The 960-nt window shown below is 61.5% G+C and overlaps 1 protein-coding gene across 1 annotated transcript in view; it reads right to left on the reverse strand.

The window, feature by feature from the left end:
• LOC119582151 (pro-resilin-like) overlaps nucleotides 1–960 on the reverse strand; it is a gene marked incomplete in the record, with an annotated part of 2,729 nt that overhangs the window by 1,131 nt on the left and 638 nt on the right. The window contains 1 exon segment of the mRNA XM_037930389.1: nucleotides 603–805. Within this exon segment, the coding sequence (XP_037786317.1) occupies nucleotides 603–805 (203 nt within the window).

The raw sequence follows: 960 nt of genomic DNA on the forward strand, positions 1-960 counted from the left end.
GAGTAAAACGATCACCTTTCCCTTTGGATCCCTGTCCCCTGCCGCCCTCCCTCCTTTCCCCCGCCTCGTCTGACTCATGAGTCATAGGCTCCCTTTTTCCTGACAGCCCCTCCTCCTCCTCTCTCGCCTCATCTGACTCAACCCCATGACTCAAAGGAGGGTATCTTCCTCCTTCCCCCCTCTCCCTCCCCTACCCCTCCCTTCTCCCCCACCTGCCCTCCCTTCTCCCCCACCTGCCCTCCCTTCTCCCCTACCTCCTCTCCCTTCTCCCCCACCTGCCCTCCCTTCTCCCCCACCTGCCCTCCCTTCTCCCCCACCTGCCCTCCCTTCTCCCCTACCTCCCCTCCCTTCTCCCCCACCTGCCCTCCCTTCTCCCCTTCCTCCCCTCCCTTCTCCCCCACCTGCCCTCCCTTCTCCCCCACCTGCCCTCCCTTCTCCCCCACCTGCCCTCCCTTCTCCCCACCTGCCCTCCCTTCTCCCCCACCTGCCTCCCTTCTCCCCCACCTGCCCTCCCTTCTCCCCTTCCTCCCCTCCCTTCTCCCCTACCTCCCCTCCCTTCTCCCCCACCTGCCCTCCCTTCTCCCCCGCCTCATCTGACTCACCTTCCCTGAGTCAAGGCGCCGTCGCGGTGTTCCTCGTGTCCGTAGTTATTTCTGGAAGCTTTGTCTTTCACTTCCCACTTGTAATTATAGCGGGCGGACTTGTGGGCGGCCTTGTGGGCGTGGGTGGCCTGAGGGTGGTAGTGGTAACCCTCAGACGCCCAGGCTGCCGCTGCCATCAGTAAGATCACGAGGACTGCTGCCTGCTGGAGAGGGGAACAGATTGAACAGTGGGCGTGCGTTGTCAGCTGCTTTCCCCTTTTCCCGTCCGGCGCTTTGGGGGGAAAACTTATTGCCACGTTTTCAATTTCTTCTCCTCACGCCTTTATCGCTTTTTAGCTCACTGAAAACTTACATTCTA

This window comes from Penaeus monodon, chromosome 15 (genome assembly GCF_015228065.2).
Source record: "Penaeus monodon isolate SGIC_2016 chromosome 15, NSTDA_Pmon_1, whole genome shotgun sequence".
In the NCBI taxonomy this organism is placed as follows: Eukaryota; Metazoa; Arthropoda; class Malacostraca; order Decapoda; family Penaeidae; genus Penaeus; species Penaeus monodon.